At 34.3% G+C, this 14625-nt stretch overlaps 5 protein-coding genes across 5 annotated transcripts; 4 read left to right on the forward strand and 1 right to left on the reverse strand.

The window, feature by feature from the left end:
• Positions 1 to 1029: 1029 nt before the first annotated feature.
• Positions 1030 to 3457, forward strand: PHYBLDRAFT_134173 (hypothetical protein). The gene is made up of 2 exons (XM_018429627.1): positions 1030 to 1232; positions 1354 to 3457. The coding sequence occupies exons 1-2, from the start codon at positions 1155 to 1157 to the stop codon at positions 2932 to 2934; spliced, it is 1659 nt and encodes a 552-aa protein (XP_018291161.1). The 5' UTR covers positions 1030 to 1154; the 3' UTR covers positions 2935 to 3457.
• Positions 3458 to 4414: 957 nt separating this feature from the next.
• PHYBLDRAFT_181756 (hypothetical protein) lies at positions 4415 to 5825 on the reverse strand. Its single transcript, XM_018438516.1, has 8 exons — positions 5780 to 5825; positions 5636 to 5672; positions 5392 to 5475; positions 5190 to 5241; positions 5105 to 5130; positions 4793 to 4985; positions 4686 to 4719; positions 4415 to 4629 (listed from the first exon to the last, which is right to left on the reverse strand). Exons 2-8 carry the CDS (start codon positions 5669 to 5671, stop codon positions 4509 to 4511), a joined length of 546 nt encoding a protein of 181 aa, XP_018291162.1. The 5' UTR covers position 5672; positions 5780 to 5825; the 3' UTR covers positions 4415 to 4508.
• A 1716-nt stretch (positions 5826 to 7541) lies between these two features.
• On the forward strand, positions 7542 to 8785 carry PHYBLDRAFT_169376 (hypothetical protein; the record flags this gene model as incomplete). Its single annotated transcript, XM_018436064.1, has 7 exons — positions 7542 to 7633; positions 7799 to 7881; positions 8004 to 8037; positions 8190 to 8260; positions 8482 to 8495; positions 8586 to 8604; positions 8661 to 8785. The coding sequence occupies 7 exons, from the start codon at positions 7542 to 7544 to the stop codon at positions 8783 to 8785; spliced, it is 438 nt and encodes a 145-aa protein (XP_018291163.1).
• A 1334-nt stretch (positions 8786 to 10119) lies between these two features.
• On the forward strand, positions 10120 to 11601 carry PHYBLDRAFT_146437 (hypothetical protein; the record flags this gene model as incomplete). The annotated part of the gene is made up of 4 exons (XM_018431647.1): positions 10120 to 10357; positions 10470 to 10849; positions 11037 to 11126; positions 11194 to 11601. The coding sequence occupies 4 exons, from the start codon at positions 10120 to 10122 to the stop codon at positions 11599 to 11601; spliced, it is 1116 nt and encodes a 371-aa protein (XP_018291164.1).
• Positions 11602 to 12205: 604 nt separating this feature from the next.
• On the forward strand, positions 12206 to 14606 carry PHYBLDRAFT_134181 (hypothetical protein; the record flags this gene model as incomplete). Its single annotated transcript, XM_018429628.1, has 9 exons — positions 12206 to 12587; positions 12650 to 12995; positions 13107 to 13231; positions 13352 to 13392; positions 13506 to 13654; positions 13791 to 14006; positions 14085 to 14254; positions 14327 to 14396; positions 14520 to 14606. The coding sequence occupies exons 1-9, from the start codon at positions 12253 to 12255 to the stop codon at positions 14604 to 14606; spliced, it is 1539 nt and encodes a 512-aa protein (XP_018291165.1). The 5' UTR covers positions 12206 to 12252.
• Between the last annotated feature and the right edge of the window lie 19 nt (positions 14607 to 14625).

Genomic DNA, 14625 nt, shown 5'->3' on the forward strand with positions numbered 1-14625 from the left:
AAAAGTGTGTGTTTTTTTAAGGAATAAAATGAAACAATAATGGAGATATTCATACTTAACCATGTCATAAATACCTCAACCATAAGATCAAATAAATGATTTGAACCATTGATGGAATAGTAATTTTTGAAACCCTACTCATTTTCAAAAGTATATTTTTTGTTATGACTAAAAAATGATATAACGAAAAAAACACGATTGAATGCAGCATATTTATGCTGATGAATAGTTTAGAAAACATGAAATTTGAGTTCTGTAAAGAAAGCAAGATAATGTTTCTGTCTCTCTATAAGCGGATATTTCTCCGTCTATCTTTCACCAATGACCTATTGAACTTTGTAGACAGATCAATAAGTACATGGGTATTTTCATTCGTTCATTCATTCATTCATTCATTTGATTTGATTTGATTTGATTTGATTTTGTTTTCTTTTGGCTTTGATTATCCACAATACATGCCTTTGCACATTTCATACATAATTATATATTATAAGTATATAGAGTATAAAGTGTGGTATAAGTGAAAAATCCCAAAAAAAAAATAAACACAATTGACAAGTGTATACACTTCTTTAAAAAATTGTTGATCTTGGCGGACGTTATAAAAAATATATAAAAACACAGATCCCCGCAATAAAGAATTTTTTTTTTAAAGTACGGCATACATTACAAAGTCCGTAAATTGGTCTCAAAAAGTGCAGTAGAAAATTTTGAATCTGTTTTGACCTGTCGCACAAACTTTAATATCTCAGCAAAAAAAAAAAATTAAAGATACACCCCGCATATACATATCGCAGAAAGAAAGGCAGAACACACGAACACACACGAACACAAACGCCAACACAAGTCTTTTTTTTTTTTTATTATATATATTTATTGTATTTTATAAATTTATATAATAGAAATGGCACTTTTTTTATATGTATATTTTATTCTTGATCCGTGGAATCAAATCGAGGGTGAAAGTATATAAAGGAGCCCAGCAAAACCTTTAGAGTTATAACTTCTTCTTCCTCTTCTTCCTCTTCTTCTTCTTCTCTTTTTATTTTTTAATATATATATATATATATATTATTGTATATTGTATTCTTTAATCAATAATTCTATAATCTAATAGCTACACACACACACACACATTTTACAAATCAACAACAATGCTTAAAGGAGATGCCTTGTTCCGGGCAACCACGCTACTTGCAGCCATTGGGTTCTTGCTCTTTGGTTATGATCAGGTAAATATATATATATATACATTATTATTCTTACTTGCTCTCAAGTCCATTTTCGATTTGATCTGTTTGAAAAAGATGATTAACAGATTTAAATTTTTATAATTAAAAAATAAAATAAAAGGGTGTCATGTCTGGTGTCGTTGCGAACGATGGTTTCAAAGCTACCATGGGTAGTCAAGACAATTCAGCTCTCGTTGGTGCCATTGTGGCCCTGTACGAAATCGGTTGTATGTTCGGTGCTCTTTCTACAGGAAAAGTTGGTGACAAACTCGGCCGTCGTAAGACTATCCGTGTTGGCTGTCTCATCTTGATCATCGGTGCCATCCTCCAGACTGCTGCCGTCAACTCTGGTATGATGATCGTCGCCCGTATTATCACTGGTGTTGGAAACGGAATGAACACCGCCACAATCCCTGTCTACCAAGCAGAACTCTCGCCACCAAAGTCCAGAGGCTCTCATGTAGCCTTTGAAGCCTCTCTCTTGACCGTCGGTGTCGGAATTGCCTACTGGCTCGAGTATGGTCTCTACTTTGCCGAAGGTGAGGTCGTCTGGCGCTTCCCTCTTGCTTTCCAAATGTTCTTCGCTATCATTCTTGGCGCTGCTTCGTTTTTCCTGCCCGAATCTCCTCGTTGGTTACAAGCTCATGGCTATGAAGACGAATGCAAAGAAGTCTTGTCCCGTCTCTGGTCTGACTGCGATATCAATCACCCCCGCTGTGTAGCCGAGTGGGAAGAAATCCGCGATGGTATTGAGCTCGAGCGCCGTGAAAACATTTCTTCATACAAAGATCTCTTCAAAAAGGGCAAGATGAACAACCGTTATCGTGTTCTGTTGGGTATGGGTGGCCAGATCATCCAGCAGTTTGGTGGTATCAATGTCATCAGTTACTATCTCGCAGACGTCTTCAAGCAGGCTGGCATGAGCACCGAAATGGCCATGTTGATGGCCGGTGTTGATTCGATTGTCTACTTCATCGGTGCCCTGACTGCAATCTATACCATTGATCGTCTTGGTCGCAGATGGCTCATGTACTGGGGTCTTATCGGCCAGGCTGTCACTCTGTTTGTTGTCGGTGGCTGCCAATATGCTGTCGAGAACGGCAACACCAAGGCATCCCCTGGTGTCATTTTGTTTGTCATGCTTTATAACTTTGTATTCGGTGCCGCCTGGTTGGGTCTTGCCTGGCTCTATCCCTCCGAGATCTTCTCCACCGCTCTGCGTGCCAAGGGTAACTCGATGTCGACTGCTGCCAACTGGCTTGGTAATTTTGTTGTTGCTATGATTGCACCCGTCCTGTTTGAATACGCCAAATACTGGACCTTTTTGCTGTTTGGTATCCTTAATGTCATCTTCTTGGTTCCCATCTATCTCTGGTACCCCGAGACCAAAGGAAAGTCTCTTGAGGAGATCGAAGTCTTGTTCTCCACCCAAGAGTTCCAAAACGACGCAAAGTCCATCGCCTCTCATATCGGATCGGTCTCTCTATATGACTCCAAGCATGACGCCGAGTCGCTCGCCCAACGTCCCCGCTCTTCCCGTGTACCCAGCCTGGCTAGCCGCCCTGTATCCCGTCGCATGCCATCCAACTTCTCTGTCCAGCAGGAAAAGGTCTCTCCTGATACTCTTAACCCCAACTCAGCTGCAACTGACATCAAAAAGAACTACCAGGATTCTGATGAAAAGGGTCCTAACTTTAAGTAATTGCATACTACTTTAGAGTTTATTTTAAATTTCTATTTCTATTTCTATTATTATTATCATTATTATCATTACTCCTACTCCTACTACTCCTACTACTCCTACTACTCCTACTACTCCTACTACTTATTATTATTTGCTATTTGCTATTTACTATTTACTACCTCTACCACTACCACCACTACCACCGTTACTGCTATTATTACTATTACTATTATTATTACTACTCGTCTTTCTTATTTTTCTTTGTGATATTTTGGCTGAGCCTGATTCCTCCCCTTTTGTTTATTCTCTTTACTTTCGATGTATTGAAGCTGTACGTTACTGCCTTGAGTTTATCTCTCATTTCCACTTTCATCAATTCTGATATTTTAATACTCTATTCTTTTAAATGTACTTTTCTTTTCTTTCTCTTTTATATATATATTTTTATATATATATTTCTTTTACTTTTACTACTATTGTTATTATTTTTTCAATAAATGAATATAATAAATAAATCAATGATAGTGATAAAAATAATAATAAAATATATATATTTTTGTTTATTTTTACATTGAAAATGGATAGTTCAATTGAAATTTAACATTTGTGTGTGCATTTTGTGTATTTGTTTGTTGGTTTCTATACTGACTTTATTTTGTGGTGTAGATATTCGATATAATCAAATCATACGGATTTACTTTAACCAAGAAATGTTTGTAATAGAAAAAAAAAATCCCAATTAATAATGATAATTAGACTTAGAATTATAGTAGAGGAAAAACGATTAGTTTCCATCGCCACACCGATTGTGGTGTAGGAGATTTTTCTGTATTAGGGTTTGAATGCTAATTCGCATTAGTATTGGTATATTTATAAGTCTGTATAAATTATATTGATGATATTCAATTATCAAATCATTTATCTTTTTTTCTATTGGTCCTCCCCGCACAACAATATATATAATAAATAAATAAATATAAAAAAAAAAAGACGAATACATGGGCCCTTGTTTCAATAAAATATTAACTCGTTAAAATACTATTGCAAAAAGCTGGGGTACTTTATATATATATATATACACACACACACAATTTGCTTGTGATTTTGTGGGGGATTTCATGTACCTCTTCTAAGCACTAAAAACAAAAACACAAAAGTACAAACTAAAAGCCCGCTAAATATATATCTACATAAAAATGATACACTTTACTATTAACTATGATGCTCTTCTTGAAATTCTAGATTGCTCTGCCTGTGTTTGTGTGTATTATTTATTACCCATAAACGGAATCCTTCCCAGTAACATACCAAATCTCTAACCCGCCATTTTATAATATAATATTTTATATGTGACAATCAGGTGGGAGGGGCCAATAGGACGATTAAAATCCGATATACTTTCCTACCCCATCTTTACCAGCCTTGCCCCGCATCCCAAACCACTCATCCACAACGCCGATGATCTTCATGGCCAAGAATTAAGTCTGGAGTACAAAATCCCGTGTCTATTTTATTTTATTCTTTTGGATCACAAATGATGAAAGGCAGGCCAATTATAATAAATTGTCATTATATAATTAGATTCTACACCTTTACTGTGGAGCAATGAAGAGATATTTGCGGTAATATTTTAGTTCATCGATACTCTCCTTGATGTCATCTAAAGCACGGTGGCCATTCTTTTTGATAACACCTGCTGCAACATCAGGGTTCCTGATTTAACAATGTCTATTGAGTAACGCATCTGAAAATGATATGTGTTTACTTACCATCTCTTGGCCAATTCCTTGATAGTGCTCACATCTATTTATTATTATAATTTTTATTTATCAATTTTAGCATGTGTTATCCGGAAAAAAGATTACTTGAAACTCACCCACGATACGGTAGTGCAAATGTTCAACTACCTCTGGCATTTCTTTTTCAAGGAAACGCTTGTCAGCATGGACAGAGTTTCCAGCCAAAGGAGCAACTCCGGCTGGGATGTGCTCTTTCAAAAAAGACACCACTCGTTGATGTGCTTCGGCTGTACTGATTTTACTCTCCAATACTGAACGAGTCAAGCCAGACTGTAACAGATCAGTTGTAAAAAGTAAATAAAAGAAAATGAACTTGATTTATAAACAAAGCAAGGTAACAGTGACCGTAACAATAGATCACAAACTAACTAAATAACTAAATAACTTACTGCTCCATGGTGTTCAATACACCATTCTATTAATACAAATCAATGAGTATGCTTTTCTCACAGATATCTAGTCTAATAAGACTACCATTCATTGAGTCCATCACATGGCGTGGTTGATGAATAATTAGTTCTGGCCCCTGTTTTTTTTTAAAAAAAATAAATAAATATAGGTAGGTAGGTAGGTAGGTAGGTAGGAAGATAGGCAGGTAGAGAGAAAAGGAAATTTACTTGGTGAGACAAAATAATCTTTTGCTAGCCTTTTCTGAAAGACAGCAGAATGAATTTACCTCGGCAACCACATTCAATTCACCATCAGTGATCAAGACTGCGATCTCAATTAGGCAGTCCTTCTGTATATCAAGACCAGTCATCTGAAAAGCCGATAAACTTGTCAGACACAGTTACAGCACCACACAATATGCATCAAAGTATTTTTTTTTACTTCTTCTCCTACTTCTACTGCTACTTCTACTCTACTGCTACTGCTACTATAACTATTGCTATCCATATCACTATATCATTGTAACTTACCTCACAGTCGATCCAAACGAGCGGGTCCTTAATCATTCTAGTATTTGATTGGTAGAAACGAAAAGATTGAGAAACAATAGGGCGGGAACAAGAACGAAATCGAAAAAGACAAGAGCGTGCAGAACTTGATAACATATACACAACCTTGATAGTTATCTATGTGTGCGTACGTATGAAAGTTAATCCTTTGAAATCCAAAACAAAATAAAAACAAATAAACAAACAAAAAAATTTGAAATGTATAATAATAATTAATAACAAGTATGACGTATTGACTTAATTGTGACTTTGCATTGATAGGTAACAGTCTCATATTAAGCTATTTTATTTTTATTCTTTTGAAACAAAGTTAAAGAGGTTTGTTTTAAAGAATAACATCGATTAAACATATGCAGCCACTACTATCAGTGCTGTATTTACGCACATACATTTTTTATTTTATTTTTATTTTTGCAAACTCAATTTGTTTCAAATTCCTTCCTCCCGATTTACCACAAAAAAAAAAGAATGGGTTCATATTTCAAAAAAGAAGTTTATTTTATGGGACATTTGTTCTCTATAAAGATGAATTTAATAATTTCAATATTGTCAGATTAATAGTGAGCATATAATGTAACCGCTGCAGATGCTCTTAGAACAGGGTATCCACTCCAAAAGTCTGATTTTTCATTTGTGGAAATATAAATGAGAAAAGCAATACAACACTTTTATACTCCATGTATATAGATACACATTTTTGAAAATGTAGTAATATCGATTTTGATTGGGAGTGCAACATTGTCAGAAATATATGTGTTAGAGGGCTGTTAAGGAGTTCATGAGGGAACTGATAATAAGAGAAAGAGTAGAGGGCTGTAATAATGCTCAGTTTTATCCAGAATGTAAGCAAAATGTGTTTCAAACAAAGCAGAATGGGTGTTTTTTTTATAGATGAAGTGGGAATCAATGCAAACCTAATCAGAGACAAAGGGTCGTTCAAGAAATGTAAATTAAGTATTGTAAAAAAAACAATACTAAAAGAGCATTAAACACCACAATTCTTACTGGAATTTGTTACCAAGGTGATGAAAGCACACAAGGAAAAGAAAAGAGAAAGATGCCTGGTTACCCAACAGGGTTTATATTTATTTACTTTACAAAAGACATCATGGAGTCGCTTGACTGGGATAATACTTCTCCTTACTTCATTATAAATAACCCTCTTGTCAGATTACTCGAGAAAGCTGTTAATGAAGCTTGAGCATATCATTGGTCTTAGATATATACATACATGAAGCTTAAAGGCATTGCATTGATTCTACCATTTATATGTTACAAAAAAATGAAAACCAAACTTTTGCAGTAGAAATACTGATATTCTGCAAAAGCACTAAAGATAAAAATAAAAAGTAATAGGCGCTAGAAAAGGAGCCACTCTTTCTCCTCCTTCTACCCCCTCTTTGCCTTTTTCTTTGGAGTGGGTAATGTTAATGATAAGCATTAAATATTAATGCATTTATTCTCAATATACTCTAGACTTTTGATGCTACAATATTATGATGTGTGATAGAGTTTTCATTTAAATATAAAGAATAAATATGGATTTCAAGAAGTACAACACTACTTTGGAAAAGAGTTTGATTCACATCCCTGAAAGTTAATTATTATTATTATTAAAGATAAAACACACACACACACACATATATATATATATATATATATATATATTTGTATATATATTTGTATAAAGGTATTAGGTGCCTGGTAGATAATGCAAGGATACCACAAGGCTTGCCCTGACAAGGGACTTGAAAGAGAAAGAAAGAAGAATTAGCTGCATCGTCGCCTTTCCTTTTTTTCCCTGGATATCCGATTACCTTTAAAATACTAATAGATAGATAGATAGATAGATAGAAGGAGGATAGTAATGGGTTTAGCTCAAGACCAGATATTAAGTAACTTGCTGTACAGAACTGCTTTGATATATGCAGTGCAAAATAATATCTACATAAAAACAACGTAAATAATCAAAAATAATACAAAGAAATGAGTGCCAATCTTTAGGTTGAATGCAGATACTAAAATTGAGCCAAACGTATTACTGTATAGTACACACACACACATATATATATATATATATATATGTAATCTTTTATCATATGATGGGGATATGCATATAAAAAGAAACCACTGGAAATATACTTTGGCACACAGTTTTCCACTTACTGCTATTATCAATGTCTCATATAAAATCTCGAATATTAAGCGTAAGAAAAGTATTTAAAAGCTAATCTACTTGTTCTAGACTTGGAGCATAGTTTTTTTTTTAAAAAGAAGACGGTACACATATACATACATAAAAGTACATATATCTATCTAAATTCACTAGAGCATTTCTTGGCATTAGCTTCATTTATAAATATGTAAGCAGAATATAGAAATCTACTACTACTACTACTACATATATATATAAGAGAGAGAATAGTAATAATAACAATATCAAACAAAAGGATTAATAGAATCTGTAGATAGACAATCGTTTGACTACCCACCTTTTATTTATATATATATATAGTTCTATTGGCAAGGGAATTATACACCTTTACCCATACAGCACAAATACATTGATTAATATCTCCTTGCATTGTATGTCTTCATTTGTCGTCATACACAAACAGACAGCACAAAATTGCACTCTTACATATCCGGATAAATTATTGCAGAATATATCATTTTATATTATTTTATTTTCTTAAAAAAAAAGAAGGTCCAAAAGGTGCATTGCAGAATGCATGACAAAACACACATAACACAAAGGGTGCCTGTAATTTGTACATTTTGAAGTATAGTAAAGTACAAATAACTAGGCAGAATTGCTGATGTAAGTAGCTTCTACTTCCCTAAATACCCTGTTTTTTTTTATTCTTACTACTAATACTGTTATTTATAATTGGTGATATTAAAATAAAAGGTTTTGTATTTGTTTGCTGGTAAAAAAAAAAACATATAAATACATATATACATACTAAATTTTGTACTTTCAAAGCTTATATTCTTGAAATTGTCCTTGTGTACTTGAAAATTCTTAGCGACGAGTCTTTATTTGTACAAAAGCCGCTCTTTTTTTTGTTGTTTGTTCAACATGAAGATCTTATTAATATAATTATATAGAATATAATAGAATATACACATCTTGTACTCAAAAGAAGAATGTAGTCTACTAGACCCAAATTGGAGGAATTGGGGGTTATTTTTTTTTATTTCTTTATTTGTCCAAAGGTCTTTCTTATTTTACAAACGCACCAAAGCACACTGATGGGATTCTATGGACTAAAACGAAGAAATATATGTTTATATACATATATATATTATGCTCATATTAAAAGTCTATGTTTTTGTAGAAGGAAGACAGAGGAGAGGGATTTGACATAACGGTGTACATGGAAGTTGATAATCCACATGTCTTTGATAGTTGTGCCACACACCCACCCCCTTTACTCTCTCTCTCTCTTTAACTCCTTTATACTTTTAAACAGCAAGCTTTCAATTCTTTACTTCTCCTGAATATCGAAAATATGCTTTGGACATGCCAGAAGTCCATGCATTGTACCTTTTTCTTTTATATATATTTATTTATCATTATTGTTTTCAACTATTGTTATCCACCCAAAAAATTATAAAAACCAAATAAATCTGATAAGAGATCGACACATTTTTTATATTATAAAGGTACACAGATTGAGAAGAAGAGCCGAAAAAGTAATATATCAATATAAAATATTGTACAACAATAAACAAGTATCGTAGCAGACAAAAGTTGGCTTCAAGGTTTTTATTTTATTTGTATTTTGAAGCAGTAATAGACAGGTTTATTCTATTTTCAAGTCACTTTTTTTATACATATATTTTTTTGTTGCCTTTTTAGGGTTCACTTGTATATTTCATTATCATTCATTTTCATTCATTATCATTCGTTATTTAGCAACCTCCTCAATTTCATAGTTTCTTGTTGTTAGAAATAAGTAAGAAAACAAGTCAGACAATCCCTGTATCTTCACCCTGACAATACATAAATAAAAGAAGAAGAACAAACTGGATTCTGGTAGCCCCAGTATCTCCTAGAAGCAATTATCTAGATCGATAGATAGATAAAGACAGAAAAAACGCCCATTAGGATGTATACAAAAAAAATTACATACATACATACATACATACATAAATGTGCATAGCCTCTCTCTCTCACACACACACACATATATATATATATATAACCTATAATACAAAAAGGCTCTAAATGACGTGTGGGCAGTTTCTCTTGAATTGGATTGTTGTGTAAAGTATATAAGCATAGGATTTATAGTAGATCCTTTTTTTTTGCTTTACTTGTCAAGACTTTGATTCCCTCAAAAACACTACATTACACTGCACGTTATACATACATTACATCTCTATTCTTATCTTCATTTTCACTTCAATTGTCATTCTAATTGTCATTTACTTCCAAAATGAGCTTCACTGAAACAACAGTAGCCTGGGTCAACTCCACACATTCTCTCTTATCCAAAACAAACGTCTATATCCTGTGCCTAATCCTCTTTGGCGCCTACCTTATCCTTGTTCGGTCTCTTCGATACAAGTATATAAACAATCTGCGGAAACAATACCCTGATCCTCAGGTTGTCTTTGAAGATTACGATGCTGCCGAAGCAATATTCAGTCATGCATTTAGAAGAGAATTCCCCAGTAAGTCACTCTCTTTAAAAGCCTTGTAGTCTTTACCCCAATAACAGAAACATACAAATACAAGCACATAATTTACTGATATTTTTTTTATATTTTTAAAAATAAAATAAAGTAATTTCACGCGAATCACTGGAATTTGCGTTGTTCAAGACATTCGTTGTTCCTTCAATAAGCAAAACCTTGGTTGCATCAACTATATTCGAGAAAGACTGTGCAAAGAGAGCAGACGACACAGAGCTTATCCTAGGTGAAATTGCAGATCCTTATCCTCGAATCCAGAACCACATGAAGATCTGTCCGTTCATAAGTGAAATGGACATCATGAACCAAAGAGGACGAGCAACCCAAGCAATAAACCGATTGAACGACATCCATGCAAAGCACAATATCCGTAACGATGATCACATTTACACAGTCGGTCTATTTGTAGCAGAGCCAATTCGATGGATTGCCCAGTTTGAGTGGAGAGAGCTTGACGAACGAGAAATAAACGTAAGCCAATATACACATACACATCTGTGCACTTGAGCATCTGTGCATCTATGGATCTGTGCATTTGCACTTTTGTACAGTTGTGTAACAATATTACACAGTACCCATAAAGCGCCTTTGACTTTGACTTTTCTCATTTTATCTTATTAACCAAAAATATAATATATATATATATGTAAATCTACAGGCAATGTTTGTTATTTGGGCTGATTTAGGAAAAAAGATGAAAATCAAAGATATTCCAGCAACACCACAAGAACTTACAGCATTCAGACAGGTAAAAATATAATAATAATATCACACGCACACATAAATATATCTATATCTAAACTTTTAATAAATAGCATTATGAAAAGACCGTGGTTCGATACAGCAAATCAAACTGGAAATGTGCACAACACACAATTGACCATCTCTTGTCTCGGATACCAAAACTGTTCTGGCCAATTGTTTACAAGATTATTCCATGTGTTCTGGATGAGCACGATATTGTTGCGTTTGGAATAGAGCCTCCATCACCAATTTTCAAGACCATTTTCTGGTACACTATGCGTTTGCGAGCAAATTTCATTCGCTACCTCTGTCTTCCTCGCACTGACTTTGTTATCCGAACACCATACTCACCCAACGCCCAAGGACGATTCACACCCGTCTATGATGTCTATAAATCCATCTACACGACCGGTTACAACATCTTTGAATTAGGGCACATCAAAGGAGAATCAGCATCAAAATGCCCAATGAGTCGATAATTCTTATAGTAATATCAACCATCTACATAAACTACATAAACTACACTACATTACACATCATGCATACAAATTAAACAAGTATACATACAAGTAAAAGTTCTCTTGTACAGAGTTTGGAGTTGTACAGATATTTCAATGCTATACTGTATATTGTATATACACTGTTGGGCTCCGATTGATGGGAAATGGCTTTAGAAATAATATTTTCACACAAGAGAACTTGACAGATGTGATAAGGAAAAGCGTGAGATTTGGTGTGCAAAATAAAGAGATAATTAGATGATTCTGTCCAATCAGGCTTATTAAATCTTGTCAGCAATGTTAAAAATATATGTATATTATATAAAGAATAAGGAAGGAAAGAAAGTTAGAATTAAAGTGTATTTGTGTATACATACATACATTTATATATATAAAAAAAAAATCATCCAAGTAATCCAAGAATTCAAAATTGAAATCTGTTTAGTCATTAACACTTCAAATTTGAAACAGCGACATTCTTTTTTATATATACAAAAAAAAAATACAAATATATTTTTTGGTTGACAGACTTTAATTCCCACATTTTTGTATTCAATTTCCCCACTCTCTTTCTCTTTCTCCATACCCATACCCCCCCACTCTATCTTACTCTAATTCACCGGCACTGCTATGTCTTTAAAAACATTTACTCGTGAAGAAGTCGGTCGCCATGCATCCGAAAATGACCTCTGGATCATTATTGACTCGAGCGTTTATGATATGAGCCGATTCATCAATTTTCATCCAGGAGGCGCTGCTCCTATTCTCGAAATGGCCGGAAAAGACGCCACGGAAGATTTCTACGGTCTTCACAGGCAAGAAGTCTTGGTTAAATACTCAAAGTACAAGATTGGTACCATTGCGAATGAGAAGGCCCAGATTACCATTCGCCAGAACGGTGACTTCTCCAAAGTACCTTATGGAGAACCTAGTGCCTGGATGGGATTCAAATCACCTTATTACAAGTAATACTTTCATTTTCACTATTATAAAAGTATTACCAATATTAATAACTAAATTCACATAGGGAGAGCCACTACAAGTTCCGTGCTGCAATTCGCCCAATTATCGATGAACTTGCTGAAGAAGCTCGCCACTTTGAAGACACGGAGACCAAACCAACAGATGAATTCATGCAGAAGTTGGGAAGTTACAATCTTTTGGCCGCAAATGTGGGTCCCGGCCCGTGGCTGCGAAACATTACTCTTCCCGGTGGTGTCACCGGCGAAGAATTCGATTACTTCCACGAATTGATTCTACACGAGGAAACAGCACGCTGGGGAACTCGTGGTGCTGGTGATGGTATCTTTGGTGGAATGGTCATCTCTATCCCAACCGTCCTCAATTTCGGATCGCCTGCGCTCAAGGCAAAGGTAATATTTATATATATTACATGAAACTTCTTCTATTAGCTCAAGGTTCTTTATACTGTTTTAACTTTTTTTTATTACAATAATAATAACCTACTTGCCTGCTACCTGTAGATTGTACCTGAAGTCTTTTCTGGAAAGAAACGAATCTGTTTAGCTATTACCGAACCATATGCTGGATCTGATGTTGCAAGCATTCGTACAACTGCCAAAAAGACAGCTGATGGAAAGCACTACATGTAAGTGAGCCAATACTAGTAGGAATTATAATATAATCATTTTAACCACTAGTATTTATATCTTTATCAAATATATATATATTTGTTTATTTATTTATTCAAAATAAAATAAAATATCAGTGTAAACGGCGTAAAGAAATGGATTACTGGTGGTATGTATTGTTGATATACCTTCCTATGTATATAAAAAAAAACCTTGTTACTAAGCTTATTTAATTTAATTTAATTTAATTTAATTTAATTTAATTTTATTTCTTTAATATAAAAATAATAGGTCAATATGCTGACTACTTCTCAACCGCTGTTCAGACCGAAAATGGCATGTCTATGCTTTTGATCGACCGTTCGGATGATGTCGAGACCAAAGCCATCAAGACATCTTACAGCAGCAGTGCCGGTACCTCTTATATTATCTTTGAAAACGTATGTTGAATACAGATATATATATATATATATATATATTAATACTTACTACTACTACTACTACTACTACTACTACTAATTTACATTTTGAATACTCAAATATTTTTATCTTTTTTTTTAAAAAAAAAACATAAAGGTAAAAGTCCCAGTTGAGAACTTGCTGGGTAAGGAGGACCGTGGTTTCATGGTGGTTCTTTCCAACTTTAACCATGAACGCTGGGTAATGATTACCAGTGTTTCTATGGCTGCCCGTATTGTGATTGAAGAATGCTTCAAGTGGGCTAACCAGAGAAAGGTCTTTGGAAAGAGACTTATCGACCAACCTGTAATCAGAAATAAACTTGCTGTTATGGTAAATATATCTATATCTATATACTTTTTGATATTTAGTGCACAACTAAGCAAACTCTTGGTATATACATACATACAGGTTGCTGAACTCGAGAGCTTTCATAATTGGGTTGAAAACATCACTTATCAAATGTGTCACATGGGATACAAAGAGCAGTCCGAGAAGCTTGCTGGTCCTTTAGCTTTGTGCAAGTACCAGTCCACTCGCATGCTTCACAATGTATCTGACTCTGCTTGTCAGATCTTTGGGTGAGTTTTATCTTTTTATATCTATAAAAGAAAAGGCTTGGAAGTTTATTTACATATATATCATTTTATTAGTGGACGAGCACTTACAAAGACTGGAATGGGAAAACATATTGAGATGCTTCAAAGAACATACAAGTTCTCGGTAAGTATTCCTAATCGCAATTCTTCTTGTACACACAATCACACGCACTATCTCCCGCGTACAAAGAAAAATACTAAATCAAATCACCCTTTCCCTCTCACCCTCAATTATTTCTTTATTTAGGCTATTTTGGGTGGTGCAGAAGAAATCATGGCCGACCTTGGAGTTCGCCAAGCCATGAAGAGCTTCCCTGCCGGTGCTAGACTCTAAAAAGAAAAGAAACTAGAAA

This window comes from Phycomyces blakesleeanus, assembly GCF_001638985.1.
Source record: "Phycomyces blakesleeanus NRRL 1555(-) unplaced genomic scaffold PHYBLscaffold_12, whole genome shotgun sequence".
In the NCBI taxonomy this organism is placed as follows: domain Eukaryota; kingdom Fungi; phylum Mucoromycota; class Mucoromycetes; order Mucorales; family Phycomycetaceae; genus Phycomyces; species Phycomyces blakesleeanus.